This window comes from Pan troglodytes, chromosome 9, assembly GCF_028858775.2.
Source record: "Pan troglodytes isolate AG18354 chromosome 9, NHGRI_mPanTro3-v2.0_pri, whole genome shotgun sequence".
Classification (NCBI taxonomy): Eukaryota; Metazoa; Chordata; class Mammalia; order Primates; family Hominidae; genus Pan; species Pan troglodytes.
In genome coordinates, this window is record NC_072407.2 from 102,976,583 (window position 1) to 102,991,966 (window position 15,384).

Below are 15,384 nucleotides of genomic sequence, written 5' to 3' on the forward strand. Positions count from 1 at the left end.
TGAACATGCTTATAAACACCTAGTTTAGGTGATCCAGAGGTTGCAGTTTCAGAGACACTGAAATAAAAGGAAGGAATAGTACTTCTTTGGCCAATGAAATTTATGATTGTAGTTACTTAGTATTTGTTTCATATGGACTTATAAATGGAAAAGACATATCTGGTGGATACAACATTTATAGTAGTAGAAGATTATATGCCCAGGTATGTCCTCTTCCCTTCAATATTTCATTCCATTTGCATTTCTATGGAGGCATGCCATAAGATAAAAGGTAAAGTTACTCCCTTCTCAGCTATTCACCCTCCCAGTTGCTCCCCAAAACTCCAACATATCAGGAACAAAGGTCAGCTATTAAGAGTTATGTTCAGAGTTTATGGTACAGAGGTTGTTAATCCTTTCAATTTATTCAACTTCAAATTTTCTTATTTAATTATTTGAAGCTACCAGCATTTAAAAATCTTTTCCTCCACGTCAAGAATGAGTTGTTTGATATTTCAGGTGTCTTTTGTGGCTAAGAAATAATATGATTCTGTGAAAAGATTCCATGTGAGTGGGTTCTTTAGACATTATATATTGACTCGTCTGAATCAACAAAAAGCCTAAAAAAGACATTTTTCTCTTGGTCACATCTCAGACCTACTGGATCAGAATCTATTGTTAAGAGTCAATTATAGAGCTCTTGGTGGGACTCTACTGTAGCCAGCCTGGCCCCTACCCATACTACAGTTCCATTTACTCCAAAGGAGATGTGACTTGCCCTGTTTGTTTATACATGTATTTCTCACCGCAAGATGGAAAGCTTTTTTGAGAGCAGAGTACATACTGAAATGGCTTGTTTCACTTCCATCTTCCTATTTTTACTAAATTAAGGTTTTACACATAGTTGGGACTCACTGTCTTTATTAAATAATTACATGGGACTTTGATGGGAATGGTGAAAGTCAGGGTTTTCTGGGTGCTCTGAATTAAATATTTTTTGATGTTATTGCTCTCCTTTAGGATGGAAAGAAGAAGTTTGACAAAGAGAGTGAAAAATATTACTCTATCCTTGAAAAGCATTTAAATTTGTCCGCAAAGAAAAAGGAGTCTCATTTACAAGAGGTAAGCTTTTCCAGCTGAAATAATGGAAAAGGCATTAAGTCATATAAAGTCAAAATTTCCAAAGGTAAAACTATCTCAAAATCTGCTACTATTTAATAAAATAATTATGATAGCAATGGCTAAATTAATTGAGAACTTACTATGGACGATACTTTAAACACATTATAACTGTTCCAAGTGAAGGATCAATATTTCTTTCAACAATGAGAAAGGTTGAAACAAGATCTTTCACTTTTATTCTTTTTGAGCATTTTTAAAGGGACAGGACCTATTAAATTCATGTTATGGCCTTCAGATTAAAGTTAAAATATCTCTGACATTGATTTTAAGGCCTTGCTTCAGCATCGTGGGAAAGATAGATACACAGCTACACATTTTATTTTATTTTATTTTATTTTTGAGATGGAGTTTGGCTGTGTCGCCCAGGCTGGAGTGCAGTGGTGCACTCTCAACTCACTGCAACCTCTGCCTCCTGGGTTCAAGCAATTCTTGTGCTGCAGCCTCCTGAGTAGCTGAGATTACAGGCATGTGCCACCAAGCCCAGCGAATTTTTGTATTTTTAATGGAGACGGGGTTTCACCATGTTGGTCAGGCTGGTCTTGAACTCTTCACCTTAAGTGATCTGCCTGCCTTAGCCTCTCAAAGTGCTGGGATCACAGGCATGAACCACTGTGCCCCACCGCTACATGTTTTAAAATCTCAATTATTTTATATGAAATTCTTTAAGAACAAATGAATAAATATTTTGCTCACATCTACACATCTAAGCAGTTTGTTTCTTCCCTCTGTCTGAAATATATTTTATTCTTCCCATTGGTAGTGTTTTAACTATAATTCATAAAATCAAAGCTACTTCTTTTACTAAGGAATAATGTAGTTCCAATGTCAGTGACAAAGTGTGTCCAAAAAAAATAAATAAATAAACAGACTCCCTTGCCATTGTCACCTTGAGAACAACAACAACAACAACAACAAACGTGAAGCAGCGCTCATCTCTCCTCCGCCTCCTGGTGTACTCTGAAGTGAACACCATTAGTAGGGAGTTGCTGGGTAGCTCACCCGCAGCTCAACACTGCTGTCTAAAAGGTGATCGGGAACCGTGAGGTCTCCTTTAGTCTCCTCCTCCTCTCTCTTCACTTATAGTTGTTGTAGTCCAGAGCCTCTTTCCTGATCCTTCTGCTAAGAAAACCTCCTCCCTTCCTGAACTGCTTTTCAAATTCATCCTGGTCCTCAGCTCTCTTTATTCCTTTTCTTATTTCTCTTACCTCTGAGTTCAACCAGAAGGCATGCTTGACAACTCAGAGTGTTATAAAGTGCCTACAACCTCAAAAAGAAATAGGAGTGTAATTTTGGCATCTGATGCCTTTTTTTTCCAACAGGCATATGCTCTCATCGACAGTATCAAATTTCTTTATTTAAAGATGTTTAACATTGGGAAGTTTTGTTGTGCTTAATATTTATATATGGCTTCATCAGTATGCTTTCTGTTATTAACACATGCTATTAAAAATAGTATAATTTAATATATAATTATGTGCGTATGGAAAGATTTTGATGCTAAACTGATGGAAGACAATCTGCCATTAAGAAAAACTAGATTTCTATTTGAAATTTCTTGAACATAGTTAACCTTACTGTATTTGGTACTGCTTGTTGTAATTTAATACTATGTTTACATGTACCAAAATGTCTTAAGTGATATTAAGACCAAATGTCTTAATACATTGCACTAGAATAAACTTAAGAGTGAATGGGGTTATGGTATGGATGTGGATGTAGTTATGTAGAGAGACACTCATCTAATTATCACCAGTACATCATCATCTACCATGCCCAGGGCTATGGCCAGGTGCCTTTTTACAAATTGACTACAGGAAAATTACGGGTGGTCTTAGAGGCCCTAAAGAACTTCAGGCTCCAATAAATATCGGAGGTCATCTTTTGAAAGGATACTGCTTAAACCACCTTAAGGAAATGATAACATTATCCTAATTTTAAAGAGCTCTAGAGAATATACCTCAATTTTTCCTGACAACTTAGCTCAATATTCATTACTTGCCTTGCTAGTAGCTTAGGCTATGGTATAATAGAATATTCATTCTGGTTCCATGTTTAAGTGGAGGCTGGAGAAGATAATAGCATAGAAACATCCTCTCCCCCACCTCACTCCACAAGTACACACACGCTTCTTTTCCAGGAGATACATCTTAGAACACAACACAACTAACAAATTTTGTTAAAGTAGCTTCCCAGGGTATATAATGTAGACACGGCAAAATGTAGCTTGGGTCCCCCCCTCCCTTCGCCCCTCTAGGAATCAGACCTGTTGTAGGGAGATGCTGCCATAAACATATTTAATTCTGTGACATGGCATTAAAAGTCATCTGCTCCTTTCTAGAACAGCTCTGGTCCTTCTGTCAGCACCAAGCTTATTAACTTGTTCTCAAAAAGGCTCCTCTGTGCCTTCCTACCTGCACAGCTGACTCCTTACTCATTTTGTTCATGAAAAATAAGTGGCTGCCCATTTCCAGGACTGAATTGAAGGGTCATCTTTTATTAACAAAATCCCAAGGCCGTCAACTAGGCCATTGGAGTAAACAGTTGGAGAATCAGAAGCAAACTTGTCAAGATTATAGGCTTTATAGTGGATAGAAAGGAGTAATATTTGTTATGTGAATAAATAATTCTTTTCTAAGCATAAAGGAAATGTAGAAAGACCTGAATGCATAAAAATAAGTAATCTGTTTTGAAAGACATTAAACCAAATTAAATGTCAAACCATTAGGGAATTTAAACAACACATGACATGGGGCTATCATCTCTTATATACAAGAAGCATTTGCAAATCAGTGTCAGAAAGGTAAACACTTCAATGGAAAAAATGGGCTAAGAAGGCAAACAGGCATTGACTAAGGAGGAAATATAAACTATAATAAAAGTGGTTAGTTTCAGTGTCACATGTATTTGAAAACGCAAATAACAACATGTCATTTTCAATTTGATCAAGATAATATCTATTGTTAGTGAAGGTATAGGAAATTGGGCACACTTTTGTTCTCCTGGTGGGAGCATAAGATTTAATCATTCTTAAGGTAAATTTGACATTGTATTTCAACAAACCTGAAACATGCTAGGTAGTTGAGACGATTTCTCTTGGTAAGAATTTACCCCAAAGAAATTATCAGAGATGAGCACAAAAATTGTGTAAATATTGTTTAAATATTGATCCAAGATTCATAAGTGCAGAAATTTAGAAACATCTGAAATGTCACAAAGAATAATTGGGGTAAATACACAAATGTAGTTTGATCAAAAATGGAGTGTGATATGTTAAAAGTTTTATTTGGAGAATCATTTAAAGACATTGAGAAATATTCATACAAATAAGCAGGAAAAAAGCAGATTGTAAACCAGAATATACAGAATTACACAGGTTTGTTTTAAAATAAGTTTGTGTGTGTGTGTGTGTGTGTGTGTGTGTTACACATCAAAATATTAAAACAGTGGGATTGCAATTCTTACTATCTTCACATTTCTCTGTCATAGTAACAAATAATAAATAAGCTTACAATAATGAATATTTTTACATTTATAATTAAGAAAAAAGTAAAGGGGAAAATAGACACCCTTTAGACACCCAGATGTTGGTTTTCCACCTATCACTAACTACTCTTTCAGTAGGTTTCTCTTGAGGCACTTCCTAAATGAAGTAAAGTCCTTAGGCATAGTTCTTAATATCTCTATCCTTATCCTTCAGTTTCTGTCCCTGAAACCTCTTCTACTTTTACATTGTTTATAACATCTGGATGAACATCTCTCAAGGGATGATTTTGTTGTGCCGGACTGTCTTTGCAATGTCCTCTGTCTGGTTGCCAAGACTTTAGATTGACCAATTCCTAGTGAAATGTGAAATCTTGCACCTCACCCTCTTTTCCCAAATTTGCTCCTACCTCTCATTTTTAAATTATCTGTTAATGCTAGTATTATGATTATGATTATGATTTATTTATTTGTTTTTTGAGACCAAGTCTCACTCTGTTGCCCAGGCTGGAATGTGGAGGCATGATCTTGGCTCACTGCAACCTCCACCTCTTGGGTGCAAGCAATTCTCGTGCCTCAGCCTCCCGAGTAGCTGGGACTACAGGTGTGCACTACCATGCCCAGCTAATTTTTGTATTTTTAGTGGAGACAGGGTTTCACTATGTTGGCCAGGCTGGTCTCGAACTCCTGACCTCAAGTGATCCTCCCATCTCGGCCTCCCAAATTGCTGGGATTATAGGCATGAGCTCCGCCCAGCCTAGTAGTAGTATTTTTTTGTATCAAATTTATCTTTGGCTTTTTCCTTGCTTCTCACACCCACATCATTCAGCTTCTCTTTCTTGCTGGGGTGCACCAGACACCTTCACCATTATCAGATAAGAGATCTTTTTATATTCACATGTACTTAGGCCACCACTTAATTACTGTATGCTGTACTGTCCTCATGTTAATCTTGAATGTTGCTTGTTTCTTGTCAGCCCCCTTCTCAAGTTTTTGCACTGCCTATATGATGAAATCTACACTCATTCTATTTTTTCTGCCTTAACTCTCATTTCTGTCTCCTCCAAACAAAACCTTTAGTCACAAACCTTTTGTCCTACCTAAGCATAACTTCTCTTTTCCTGACTCTATCACATCACTCAAACTCTTCTCATTTTATCTCTTCCTCATTCTTCAAAATCAAGCTTAAATCTTTTCTCCTGGGGAAAATATTCAACAAATATCACCTGACTCCTTTCCCTGTCTTTTGAATTGAGATAGCATTACAATAAGCTATCTGCAGAACCATATGGTTTTCTTATGAAATTAATCTGGTTTCTTTAGGTCCCTTTTTGCCAGGTAAACAAGTTTACACCTGTTGTTCTGGCCTAATTATTACTAGTGCTCTCTTTTAGTTTTAAAATTATCTCATTTCGATTGATGAATCCTAGTGTTACTCTACTTATCCAGTACAAAATATATAGTACCAGTTGCTAGTGGATTTATAAGCAAGTGTTTGCTAGTGAGTCATATGATGAGCTTAAATACTAAAGAGATCTATTTTAACTAAAAGAATGTCTTTCTACATCTTGTACTGTAAAGAAATTAAACTGTCATATTCCTTAATACTGTATGCTCCGGATGACGTTTCACAGCAGCTTTGGTCTATCAAATTTCAATAGTCTGCATTGGAGGCTATGAAAACACCTATAAGTGGCAAGCAGCAAGTGTCATTTCTCTTTTATCCTTTCTTTGCTTCTCATTCCCCTTTTTGGAGGGGGGCAAGTGGGATGAGACTGTGCATGGCAAATACATTTCTGAAGAAATGACTTAATACTTTTGTGTTGGGGTACCCAAGACCACCCCCAGCTTTGGTAATTTGCTTGGAGAACTCACAGGACTCAGCATATAGTCATACTCGTGGCTATGATTTATTACGGTGAAAGGAAATAAAAAAGGGTACAGGGGACAAATTCTGGGGGAAACCAGGTGCAACCTTCTAAGAGTGCTCTCCCAGTGGAGACACTCAGAGCATGCTCAATTCCCCCTGCAAGGAGCTGTGGCATGTGAAATGTTGTCCACCAAGGAAGTTCATTAGAGACTTGTTGTCTAGAGGCTTATTGGAGGCTGGTCACATAGCACTCGCTGCCTGGCATGTACCCAAATTCCAAACTCCCAGAGGGAAAGGAGATATTTGCATAAACCGTATTGTTTGTACAAACAGTTTAGGTGCAGTAAGCCACCTCTTAGCAGTTAGAGTGATGTGAACCCTCCCTAAACTAACATTCCCAGACACCAGCCAAGGGCCAACCTTGTAAGCAAACCTTTGAAAACACAGCAGTCAGGCCTGCTGTGCTAAATCTTTTCTGCGTAGTTCCATTGACTAGAAAAAAAACATTTTAGACTCTAAAGGGCTCAACATTCTAGTTTGTTCCCATGTGCTAGGCAACACAATCGGTGATGTTATTTATTTTTTCTTTTTTTAAAAAAATGGAGACAGCATCTCACTAGATTGCCCAGGCTGGTCTTGAACTCCTGGGCTCAAGCATTCCTCCCACGTTGGCCTCTCAAAGTGCTGGGATTACAGATGTGAGCCACCATATCCAGCCTGACATTATATTTTAAAGTAAATAAAATTTTCAAAATAACTTGTGGAATAGAATAGTGTCCCTAAAACTGAAAATATTCTTGCAGCCCTTTCACCCACTAGTGTGCTAAGACTCACTCCAGAGAGCCCTTTTCCTGCATCTGTTTCCAGCTTCCACATTCTGTGATGTTGAGTTTGTGTTTTGAAACTGCCCATTTTGGTGATATTTGTACCACAGAAACCACAAATACTGCAAATCAGGCTTTTCTCCCAAGACAGCCAGTTGTTAAACATTTATTAACACCAATCCCTCATTACTAAATTAATTAATTCTTATGCATATAGTGTGTTCCAATAAGCGATGGTAAGAAGAAAAGAAACATGATTTGTGTTGGATACTGATGTTCTTTTTTGCACCTCTATCTTTCATAAATGATGTCTGGGAGCTGAAAAGTTTTGGGTTCAAATCTCCTACCTGATTTATACTTTCTTCACATTTATTAGCTTAAAAATTTAGAATACTCAACTTTAAACATCTCTAGTGAGTTGCTGGTAATATTGGATTATTTGTAATTACCTAATTAAATGCATAATAAGTATAGATAATTACAGCTGATTCTTGAACAACATGGGGGTTAGGTGCACCTACTCCCTGCATAGTTGAAAGTACATGTATAATGTTTTACTCTTCCAAAACTTAATTACTAATAGGTTCTGTTAACTGGAAGTCTTACCAATAAAATCTTTTTTTTTCAAAAATTTTGTCCGTGAAACCACCATTATAAATGGCTTCAAGTTTTCTATCCCCAAATTGGTGTCAACGGATACTTAGTACTCCAGAAAGCCCCTTCTTTCCATCTGCTTTTGTAACACCCAACTGGCGACAAGAAAGGTAGAGGTGGGCAAGAAAAGTAAGTCATGTCTCTCTGCTAAGCTAAAGTCACTTTTTAAAGAGTGCATCTGAGGGCAATAGGCAGAGAAGAGGGAAGAGAGAGGCATTGTCTAAAAGAAAATTAAATCACCTCAGTAATACTCTCTCATACTTTGTCAATAGAACCTTACTGCAATCAGATATAATAAAGGTGCATGGCATTGACAAAGCATGATTCATCAGTTTAGAGCCATTGAATTTTTATTTGTCTGTTTATTTGTTTGACTCTGCTACCAGTATTACCTAAGATCTTACCTAATGAGGTGGCTCTCCTGCTTAATATTCTTAGATGCTTCTCCCACCATTAAAATCCTAATTTGTTATGCAGCATCCAAGATACTTTATAGTATGATGCTATCCTCACTTCTCCCTCTTCTTCTCCGTGTGTTCATACTGCAGTCAAATCTGTCTCCTTCGTGCCTCTACTTTTTCAGGAAAACGGCCCCTGCTTTTTTTATATTTTTGGCAATGCAGTCAGTTGTTTGTCTTAAGATTCAACTCAAATACCACCATTTTGTCCCATAATTTTGAATTTTATCCATCTTTCTATGATCCAGTAATTTTTCATTTACATTTATATACCCCTCTTGTAATATATATATTTTTTAAATTTTTTTTACTGCAATGGGTATTGTGTACTTACTCCATGTGTGTATGTGTCTGTGTGTGTGAGTGTAGCTCCTGCCCCATACACTATAAGCTCCTGTAAGCAAGGACTATAATAAGTGCTGTGTTAAACTTTTTGTAGGAGTTACTTTTTAATAAAGATACCAGAGCAGGAATTGAGTCCCTCTCTATGTAGAACCATCAGTAATCACCCTCTGGTTTTTCTCTTTAGGCAGATACACAAATTGACCGAGAACATCAGAACTTCTATGAAGCATCATTAGAATATGTCTTTAAAATTCAAGAGGTCCAAGAAAAAAAGAAGTTTGAATTTGTTGAACCGGTAAGTTTCAGATTTTTGTATAAATGGTAGGCTCAAAACAATCTATGGAAAAAAAGTACACTGTTTTTTCTATAATATATAATTTTTCTTGAAAATTATGATTGATAAAAATAAAAGGGGTGTAGGGAAGGGATGAAAAAGTGGAGCACAGGGAACTTGTAGGACAGTGAAATTCTTTTGTACAATAGAGTAGTGATGGATGAGAATACCGTTATATGTTTGTCAAAACCCATAGAATGTGTAGCACAAAAACTGAGCCCTAATGTATACTATGGATTCAGTTAATATTAATGTATTAGCATTGTTTCATCGACTATAACAAATGTACCACAGAAATGCAAGATGCTAATAAGAGAGGAAGCTGTTGGGGGGAGGGGGGTACAGAGGTGGTGGGGGACAGGTGAGCTGAGAGGGCATAAGGGAACTTCATTCTTTCCACTCATTTTTTGGCAAACCTAAAACTGCTCCAAAAATAAAGTGTATTAATTAAAGAAATTTTTTAAAAAGAGGATGTGCATTATCTATAGATGAATGAATACACTTCACCAGTACAGTGACCCATTTAGCAAATGTTTAGACGGAGAGGGAAAACCAAAGGCTCTGTTTTCCCCTTTGTTCTGTGCTCCCCTTCCTCACAGGGCTCGGATCTGCTTGACTTTCCTATGAAGTCATTTATTTTCCTAAGTCAGTGTAAAATGTAATGGATTTCCTAATGTAAACCGCGTTACAGAAAAGAACAGGTGGCTGGTCTTTATAAGCTTATTTCATTTTTTAGCATTTTTTTCAAGTGATACCCTAATGTGTTCCAATATTGCCTAAATAGGCATCTTGACAAAGTGACATGTATGATGAATAAAGGTTTGCTCTAGAGTCAGGTGATCTGTTGTCTGCATTCTTCAATTCCCATGAGATCAGAGGATAGGGTTAATAAATGTGTAAGTAATCAAATATCTAATCTAAGCCATTCTTTTCTTCCTATGTAAGTCCTTTAAAAAATCCATTCATAATAAAAAATAAAATACTCTGTTTCTATATTAGTGGATATGATAAGGAGAGGGAAAGGAAGGCAACATTATAAAATACATTTCACATAAATCATTTTCTAATGGAAATCCACCAGCTATCCCCTAAAGATAATGGAAAACTGAGACAGAGCAGAGGTTGGGGACTGTTATCAGGCCCAACCTGGCTTCCAGGACCTCTTCCTTTATTTGGAGCCTACTGACTCTCTCCTGTAAACTAGGCAGTAGGCACATTTGCAAAACCAGCTTCCAGCTAGAAAGATTAAGGAACTGAAGACCACCACTCAGGCTCAGGGATTTAACTTTTACGTTTTATTTAGAATAACAAACTGAAGTTCAAGTTCTGTTTACCAAACAGCTTAATCCTTAAATCCCCTAGCATTATCCTCTTATATAGTGGACCCTTTAAGGATCTGATTAAACTTTATATGACCTAGAGAATGTTCTGAAGCTCATCTGGGGCTCATGGACAACTAGCCAGCCTAACATTTCCTATTCTAGGAAGATGACCACTACTTATGGTTCCTGTTCACCTTCCCATTGACTAAGTCCCACCCCAGAATCCCACCATGGTTTTTGAAGCCTCGCTTCTTGCTAGCAAACTACTTCCCTAGGGCCTGCACCTTGGGATTTTTGAATTTCAGCTCTTCTTGACACCAAACCATCTGAGACTCCATTAATTCTGACAGTTTTTCTGCATATTCCTTCCTTGTATCTTCCCATTTCCTTCAGACACTGTGCTGATCTGCTGTGCTGTTGTTTCTTCTCACACCTGGAATAATCCTTTCACATCTGTATCCCTTTATTCCTCTTGGAAGATGATATGGGAGTCACTTGTTTCCCTAAGTCTCTTTTATAGCCCATCCTGTCTGGGAATAGTGAACTAGAACATTCTGTAAGATGACATCAGATGTATACAGAGGAGATTGTAAAAAAATGTTCGTTCACAGGTGGCAGAAGGAATGACAAGAATTTATGAATTCCTGTAAAAATACAGTAGAGAAGTAGAAGCCACCTTTCAATTGAAATGTGTTTTCTTCCTTTTACCTTATCCGAAGCTATGATGTCCTGTTAAGTCTTCTGTCATGCATGCCTTTCTTATGACACCACAGTCAAAATTGATGTTAAATTTGTTCTTCTTCCAAAATATTTTCCCAGCTGCTGTGTTTTTCCTAGTAGAGCATCTGGCCAAACCAAATAGTACTGTCAGTTTGGTCTCATCCTCATTTCTAGCCTCAGAGTCTCATCCATGGAGTTGTACTTAATATCCATTTGAACAATGAGAATAGAAATGGGATCAATGAAGCATGAGTATGTATGTCAATCTTTAGGTTATGCATTTACAAATTAATTTGGAGGAGAAAAGTTGTAAACCAAAGCTCCCAGGAGCTATAAACATAAAAAGACATGAAAACACTTTAATGTTTTTGCCGGTTTTATTCTTTAGAAATCCAATTCTTGTTTGCATTGCTGTTGCATGTTGCAGAAATCTAGTAGTCTATTCTAGTTTTAGCCCAGATTATTTTAACAAATAAGTGTTAGAGTAAAGCAAATGCCCTGGGGATGGGATCTATCTTCTACAGATTGTAAGATATCCAATAGAAAATATGAACAGGGGATAGTGATTCATGAAATAATATTCTTACCTTATGATGGTATTTTTTAGATTATTTTACATTGTTTTAATCAATATCAAGATCCTACTGCTTGTCATAAAACTTCTATACAATATTCATGTGCTATTAAGAATAAATATTCTGGCTGGGCATAGTGGCTTATGCCTGTAATCCCAGCACTTTGGGAGGCCGAGGCGGGTGGATCGCTTGAGGTCAGGAGTTCGAGACCAGCCTGACCAATATGGTGAAACCCCGTCTCTACTAAAAATACAAAAATTAGCTGGGCATGGGGGCGTGTGCCTGTCATCTAAGCTACTCGGGAGGCTGAGGCATGAGAATTGTTTGAACCTGGGAGATGGAGGTTGCAGTGATCCGAAATCGCGCCGCTGGACTCCAGCCTGGGTGACAGAGTAACACTCTGTCTCAATAAATAAATAAGTAAATAAATAAATAAATAAATAATCCTACACTGTCATTATTCTAAAGAAAAACTAGGTCTGACACATGAACTAAAAGGGGACATTCATGTATTATTTATAAATAAGCTATGTGTTATTGTTTTAAAAGCATACCTGAAATCAATTTTTTTGTTTGTGTTTGGTGTTTTTGAGATGGAGTGTCGCCCTGTTGCCCAGGCTGGAGTGCAGTGGCATAATCTCAGCTCACTGCAACCTCCACCTGCCAGGTTTAAGTGATTCTCCTGCCTCAGCCTCCTGAGCGAGTAGCTGAAATTACAGGTGTGCACCACCATACCTGGCTAATTTTTATATTTTTAGTAGAGACAGGGTTTCACCATGTTGGCCAGGCTGTTCTCGAACTCCTGACCTTAGGTGATCCGCCTGTTTTGGCCTCGCAAAGTGCTGGGATTACAGGCGTGAGCCACCACACCTGGCCTGAAATCAGCTTTTTAAACTCAGTTCTCTATAAGCCGTCTTTTTTCCAGTTTATTATATTTTATAGAGAAAGGGATTATAGCTTACTGTTGATTTCTAGACCCACCATTCTGTATGGTAGCAATTACCCACAGCTAGTCTAAGTTAGGATGTGCTGTAAATATAAAATCAACAGCAGCCTGCAGAATCTTAGTATGAAAAAATGGGCAATAACTCATTAATACCTCTGATTACAGGTTGAAATGCTGTTTTGGATATATTGTATTAAAATAAATTATTCATATTTATTTCACTGTTTTTTTAAAGTATTTAAAATATGTTTACTAGCCGGGCACAGTAGCTCACACCTGTAATCCCAGCACTTTGGGAGGCTGAGGCAGGCAAATCACTTGAGACTAGGAGTTCAAGGCCAGCTTGGCCAACATGGTGAAACCTCATCTCTACTAAAAATACAAAAATTAGCCAGGCGTGGTGGTGGGTGCCTGTAATCCCAGCTACTGGGGAGGCTGAGGCACGAGAATCACTTGAACCCTGGAGGCGGAGGTTGCAGTGATCCAAAATCATGGCACTGCTCTCCGGCCTAGGTGACAGAGTGAGACTCTGTCTCAAAAAAATAAATAAAAATTAAATATGTTTACTAGTAAATTACACATTGGCTTGCATTTGTGGCTCATATTATGTGTCTCTTGAACAGTGGGCTCATCCTTTCAGATGTGTCAACAAGGTACGCAAGTGTAGGTCTATGATGGGGGAAAGAGATCAAGGAGGGAGAAACATCTCCTGACTCTTGGTTATAATATTCACCTACTGCTTAGAGCTGCCCGAGGTTATGAGAATGTTTATGGATTAGAAGAAGCAGTTCTAGAAGTACTCTGAACACGAACAGCTTAAATAAGAGTTGTGGAGGAGCCCAGGGGTCTCAGAAGAATTTCATGGTACATAAAGGTTTGTGGCTTAGAAAACGGAATCTTGTTATGACTCATCTGCCTTATGATTCATTCAGCTGTAAACTTGTGTGTGTGTTGATTTATGTCCTTTGAACCTACTTAGTTGGACTGATGTTTTGTGAGCAACTACTATGTGCTATGTGTTTTCTCTGTGTTAGCTCACGTAAATCCATAACAGCATTATTATGAAGTAGTTGTTAGATGAAGAAGCTAAGTTACAGAAAGATTGTTGGTTGCCTAAGGCCACAAACCTAAAGCAGCAGATAGGAACTCAGAACCCAAATCTGAAGTCATGGCATAGTACCACTTCCTCAGTGGACCCTTAACTACAGAAATTAATCCTTCCTGATAATATTTGCTCTGGCCAAATAAAATGGACGATTAGAAAATTATATAGTGTAGTTATGTTAATTCCTTAAAATTAGAAGAAAATAAGAGGTTTACCTTTGGTAAGCAGAGACAGAAAGTATAATAGCTTAATGAGTTGGAATAAGATGGAATTTGGCTCCACATCTTACAGCTGTGCAAATATGGCACATTTTACAAATGCTCTGCCTCAGGTTTTTATCTGTATGTTGAAGACAAAAATAATGTGTAGTTCCCAGGATCACGGTGAGGATCAACCAACACAGGTAATGCACAAAGCTCTTGTACCTGGTACTTCATTAGCGTCAATAAGGCACCAGCCAGTGTGTACCTCACCTGTACTATGATTGCTAGATATGAAAACAACATTTATGAATCCCTTTGTTAGTTGTGGCTTTAAAGCCCTGTGTGGCTTTTTTAAAAACACATTTTAATTTTAGCCTTCTAAATATACACCTAGAGTAAGTTTTGTAATAGCATTTTCATGTTACAGTATTCCTTTTAGAGTCCATTATAGTCTTTTTGTATTAATGTTTAAAGTTAATGCAGAAAATGAAAATAAATCATCATATATAAGCTAAAATGTAGTGCTTTTGATGCTCTTCCCTTGGACTGCTAAATTCAATTTAAATTTTTTCGCTGAAGAAAATTTGCCTAATTTGCTAACATGTTATAGCTTGTTATTATCAAGACGTATACTATAAAATACTTTTCAGAGTCTCTAAATTTAAAAAGCTTAAATAATTTTGAGATTGAAATGCTACTGGCTAAGTCTTTTTTAAAAGTCCATCAACTAGTATATAGATGAGCAGCTTTTGAAAGTTTAACATTTTGATGTGTTTTTCTTTTTCAACGTAATCAGTTAGCTTTAATTTAGTAAAAGTGAAAAAAATAAGGTAGCATCATTGTTTTTTGAAACTCTGTAGGACTAAAGGTTAAATTTCTATCCTGTTTAAAATCTAAGGGCATTCATTCTTTAAAAATTTAACAACAAAACTTTTAAGTAAAAATAAAATCTGTAATGGTCCTTGGATAAATCTAAAGTTCAGGGTATTGTTATTGAAAATTAGAAATTTGTGATAGAACTTAGTGAACAGAATTTTGTAACAGTAAGAAAACTGCATCCTATGTGTTTGGTAGAAATCAATCATGTAGCTTCTGCTGGGCTTTATCAGCTTGCTGGTGACAGTACTTTCTCTATTACAATTGAGCTGTAAAGATAAGCTGGCTATTGTCAATGCTTCTGTTCCTTTACCAGGAAAGTGTACCTCAGGCCTCTTCATCTGAATTCCATCCTCTTGAATGCTTACAAATCCATCTTTTCAGGAATTCCAATGACGCTTTTCAGTGCTGAGGCGATGGATGGCCACAGCTTTGTTTTATTAATCAGTGCACGTAATTGTCCATCCATTCATTTGTGCTTCTGTCCTCCCATTTTAAAAGTAGTCTTTTC

The 15,384-nt window shown here is 37.1% G+C and overlaps 1 protein-coding gene across 5 annotated transcripts in view; it reads left to right on the top strand.

The window, feature by feature from the left end:
* Window positions 1–15,384, top strand: part of ARHGAP42 (Rho GTPase activating protein 42) — a 312,104-nt gene that overhangs the window by 230,611 nt on the left and 66,109 nt on the right. For all 5 annotated transcript variants that reach the window (XR_010147096.1, NM_001358100.1, XM_016921851.4 and 2 more), the window contains 2 exon segments: window positions 1,000–1,101; window positions 8,977–9,087. Coding sequence is in view for 3 of the 5 variants with exons in the window: in NM_001358100.1 (NP_001345029.1) it covers window positions 1,000–1,101; window positions 8,977–9,087 (213 nt within the window). In the remaining 2 variants the exon portion in view is untranslated.